Source organism: Gadus macrocephalus, chromosome 1 (genome assembly GCF_031168955.1).
Source record: "Gadus macrocephalus chromosome 1, ASM3116895v1".
Taxonomy (NCBI): domain Eukaryota; kingdom Metazoa; phylum Chordata; class Actinopteri; order Gadiformes; family Gadidae; genus Gadus; species Gadus macrocephalus.
The window spans coordinates 5,661,333-5,666,332 of NC_082382.1; the positions used below are offsets into that span (position 1 = coordinate 5,661,333).

At 43.6% G+C, this 5,000-nt stretch overlaps 1 protein-coding gene across 2 annotated transcripts in view; it reads right to left on the bottom strand.

The window, feature by feature from the left end:
• The window catches only part of LOC132461367 (copine-5-like), a 111,430-nt gene that overhangs the window by 18,292 nt on the left and 88,138 nt on the right, over positions 1–5,000 (bottom strand). For both annotated transcript variants that reach the window (XM_060056456.1, XM_060056464.1), the window contains 4 exons: positions 2,602–2,643; positions 2,247–2,322; positions 715–768; positions 251–312 (listed from right to left, as the gene is read on the bottom strand). In XM_060056456.1, coding sequence (XP_059912439.1) covers positions 251–312; positions 715–768; positions 2,247–2,322; positions 2,602–2,643 — 234 coding nt within the window. The remainder of the gene's footprint in view (positions 1–250; positions 313–714; positions 769–2,246; positions 2,323–2,601; positions 2,644–5,000) is intronic.

The window sequence follows — 5,000 nt, forward strand, 5'->3', positions numbered from 1 at the left end:
TGACAGTGAGTGGGTGTAGCCTGAGCCTCATACGTTGAAGATGTGCTCATTATCAGCCATATACCACAGTGCACGTTGCCCTCAGTTCTGCTTTAAATAGTCACAGTAGGAACCACATTGATTAGGAGAACTTTCCTCAAAAGGATAGAGCTCCCAATTATAAGCAGAGTGAATCTGCTGGCAGAGACTTTGTTATCAGCCGTACTTATGTCTGTTTCTAAGAAAGAAGTTCCACATCAGGACCACTCACCCTCCCTTGATGTAGTCCAGGAAGGTGCTCTCTGACTCCACGGAGAAGGAGAGCAGGGTCACCTGACAGGAGAGGGGGAGGAGATGAAGAAGACCAAGAAGAAGAAGAAGAAGAAGAAGAAGAAGAAGAAGAAGAAGAAGAAGAAGAAGAAGAAGAAGAAGAAGAAGAAGAAGAAGAAGAAATAGATGGAGACGAAGTAAATGGTAAAAGGGGAGGAGGATAATTATAATTTGTGTAAATCGTGGACGAAGAAAATAAGTTGAAATTGAATGATAATAAGAAAAAGGAGATGATGACATGATGGGAAATAAATGTTGTTTTTTATGTTTTTTATCTTCAAAAACCCATTAGCAGCTAGCATGTGGGTAGCAGGTAACACACCTCTCACATTTAACCTGCCAAAGCAGACACCGTCGTATTTGATTCATACACATACACACAGGCCCAATGACAGGAATGCTTACTGTTCCAGAATTGGCATACTTCTTTTTCTTCATTTTCTTTTTTGAATTGATCACCTAGAGAAAGGGAAACACAAAAAAATACATACTTAAACACAAATGATCTGTTGGCAATTTTGAAGGTGAACCAAATATATTATAGCATCAGAACGATGACCACTTATGCAACCACTTTACAAAACCAAATTCATGTCGCTCATATTTGGACTGAAAACAAGCTATATAACCAACTTGCCACTGTGCCACACAATGATTCTGTTTGACACATATTGTTTAACTGCATCAGCTGGCACCCTCATTGCACCATTACTATACTTAATGTAATTAAGTGCATGTATTTGTCTGCTTAGGCGGCCTGATCGAAGCAGCCCTGTTCTGTAACAGATAATAACCTGTTCTGCTGTAAATTCACCAGAGCCTACTCATGAACACCTAAAATACTTTTGCCAAGGACATATGTCTTTGAGAAATGCGTGCATTTGAATATGAATAGTGAACCAGGTGGTCTGACCATCGAGGCTCAGGATGCCACAATGCCATTGGTCCAGCACGCCTCACCAGACGAGGCTGAATGTCAAGCTAAAGACAAAAGATGTCTCCGCTAATTACCGCCATTCTCCACGGCCGCAGGCACGGAATTGACAGGCTAATTTCACGTGGAGGGATGGCAATTCGTCTGACACTTTGAACAACCTGCTGATGCAAAACTTAAAGGGCCTTTCAGTCCCACTGTGTGGTTCTGACTAATCAACACCAATGTATAATAAAGCTGACATTCAAAGGACAGGTGTCGCCAGATAGGACGTCCGCTGAGACGGGCACCGTGGGCCTCTGGGGCAGTTTGATGAGATCCAAACCCTCCAGACAGCTGCTATTGTTATTCAATCCATATAGGATATGGCACTACTACAATATACCTTTTAGCACGCAGAATAGCGGGAACATCGTATTTGTTGTCGTGTGAAAACCCGATACCAATTACGTGAAAACAACAGTGAAACCAAATTGTGTCCCATAGATGGAATGGCATTTACGGAATTGTTTTAGACAGTCAACCATTTATCGGTGAAAGAGTGTGTGGGGGGGAACACCATACAATTTCTCAATTCCCAGAAACGTCCATTAATCCAATTTTACAGCCTGGCTAATGGCTGCCGTTAGTATGCATTGCTGCCCCCAGGTGATTATAACAGAAAACAAGTGTCGATCCTTCACAGCAACGCAACTATAGCAGCAAACAAAAAGAGAATGAAATCCATTTCATGCATAAGTGCAGAGGAGAGTGAACGGGAAGACAAACAGCGCGGCCAAAACACCCTTTAAAACAATGGTGTTTCTGAACATATGAAATATGATTGGCTATTGCATGCGCTCTACCGCCGAGATGGCTTCACTAATCCTCTGAATTAATGGGTCCAGGGGCACAGCGAAGGGCTCTGACTGGCCAATGAAGGAAGAGAAAATGGTTTCCACATATATATATATATATATATATTTATATATATATATATTTCCACAATGAAAGCATTACTCACCTCATAGATGTTGAATTGGCTCTGCCCCCGGGCCAGCTCCCGGTAGCTGGTGGTGAACTCTCCTATGAAGTCGTGGCTGAGAGGGGAGAGAGAGAGAGAGAGAGAGAGAGAGAGAGAGAGAGAGAGAGAGAGAGAGAGAGAGAGAGAGAGAGAGAGAGAGAGAGAAAAAAGAGAGAGGGAGAGAGAGGAAGCTGAACTGTTGGATGCAGAAACTATCATAGGATCAAGGATAGGCTAAAACAATTTTTTTTGTTCCACCTTTGGTAAATGTCAACAGACTTTATGAAATCAGATTATCTTTACATTGAGGTTTATGTTGTATCTATAACATCTAACACATCTATAAAATAGTCACCTTCCATCTCTGTCCCAGTCATAGACCTCCACTTTGATTGTTCTAGGGAAGAGAAACACATGCACGCACACAGAAGCACACACACACACACGCAGACACACACGCAGACACACACACACACACACAGACATGCACACGCACACACACACACACACACACACACACACACACACACACACACACACACATGCGCACAAACACACACGCACACACACACATACGCACAAACACACACACACACACTCACACACACACGTTCAAGTGGTTTAGTGTCTATGCAGCCCCCCAATCAAAACACAAAACACACATAAACAAATATAAACAAGTCAAGCAAATTGACTGAGACAACGATGAAGATGAAACAAAAGTGTGTGAGAGACCATATAGCGTTCGAAGCAGCAGTACTGAGAGAACCTAACCCCTCCTCAGTAGACTCACTGTTCATGGACACATTTAAAAGCCAGCAGGAAACCTCAACGATGGTAACTGTACAGTTCACCATCCCCTGTGCACTGGTTTAATTGAAAGTCTCACTGCCCCGGTGTGTTTCTAAGTGCAACGCAGTTACATCAGAAAAGAGCAGTTAAAAAAATTACCACTCAAATTTTATTAAATAAACAAACAATATGTATTTGTCAGTTGTTGAATTAGTGAGAGATTGAGTGAGGAGTTGGTGGTTAGCTCCGAGATACACCCCAAAACTTGAACCCCAATTCAGCACCAAACGCACAAAACACCATCTGAGGAACGGATGACATCCACACAGAGGATGTTCTGCATAGCACACATACAAACTCCCACACTCACGCAAACACAAGCAGCCGGTTTCCTACAAAGAAAAAAACAAAAACTTATTTTTTTGACACTTTTATAGCGGTATCTCATTTGAACTCAGCCGCAGGTTCTTACTCGCTCTACCCAGGGTTGCTCCTGAGCTGCCTTTCCAGCCTCATCCCCAGATCCAAGGGAACCAGGAACGTGAACATCACACATGCCCAGCGCTGTCGCTGAGGAATTGAGAGATGTGTGAAATCTGCCTCCCCCCCCCCCCCCCCCCCCCCCAGCCCACCAGCTCCCCCCCTCTCCTCCTGTCACTTTCAGCAAAGAGGATGCTGGTTCCTTTGAGGTTACCTGCAATTATTTATGCTTCTTTTTAAAGTCTGATAGCAGCCCAAGTAACGGTGGCGGCCATGAAGTTTCAGCTTCAATGTCGAGGAGAGAAGGGTAGGGAGGTGGAGGCAGAGCGAGAGAGAGAGAGGAGTGGAGGTTTAGCCCGCAAGACCCTGACAACACCCCACTCGTAAGTCCAACTCTGCAACCACTACACTGCATCACTATAAATATTTCAGTGCACGACACAGCAGTTAATATTGTATTGGACGCTGAGCCACTAGTCTCTTTCTCCAGATAATCAATTGTGATCGATCCTTTAGTCAATCCTGATCAATACGAACGGCTGTACACTTGATTTTGTACCCACCTCTTTTGTCTCCATGGGTTTTTTGAATGTTGCTCAAAGTTGTTGTTATAACTTTGAGCAACATGTTATTATTTCTGTTTTATTGAATTGAATGTACTTTTAGGCCCTAATGAAATGTCAAGAAATCCTAAGATTGTGGACTTTTTAAAGAATATGCAGTTCAAAAACTAATCTCCAATATGCCATCTAGTAAAACTATTCTTAGGCCCAAGTCGTCTGAGCATGATGACTCACGCTCTGTAACGGAGATACATACTTTCTGATGATTAAAAAAAAGACGTGAAGCGTGTCATCCCAATTCTCTTAGCCCCACTTAAATAGAGACGTCTTTAATCTTTTGCCAGGAACCGGAATAAACCATTTGAGTGACAAACAATGAATTTCAAGTCTATGACTTGTTCTCTGTTTTTAATGATACATATATACATATAAAGCCCTTACACGTTATATGCAGAATACAAGAAACGCCTTCTACAACACAGATGAGGAGAGGGGGATACTGGGGTATTATTTCTGGAGTCTAATCGTTCCATGTGAGAAGTTTAAAGGTCCCATGGCATGAAAATGTCCCTTTATGAGGTTTCGTAACAATAATATGCGTACCCCTAGCCTGCCTATGGTCCCCCAGTGGCTAGAAATGGCGTCAGGTGTAAAACGAGCACTAGGTATCCTTCTTCACCTTTGAAGAAAGAAAGACCCGCCGATTTGGAATTTCTCTGGTAGCCTACCTCCACAACGAGACTCGTAGTGGGGGGGTTATCTCGGCCATGGTTGAGATGGAATTGGGGGAAAGGAACTTTGGCTTTGACTCCCTGAAGTCCAGATTGACGCGAGACATGGAGGAGAAAGGGATTGCTGCCCGGGATTGTCTTCTGCCGGGCCACCGGCGCCGGAGCCCCGCAGCCGAGGAGCCAAGGAG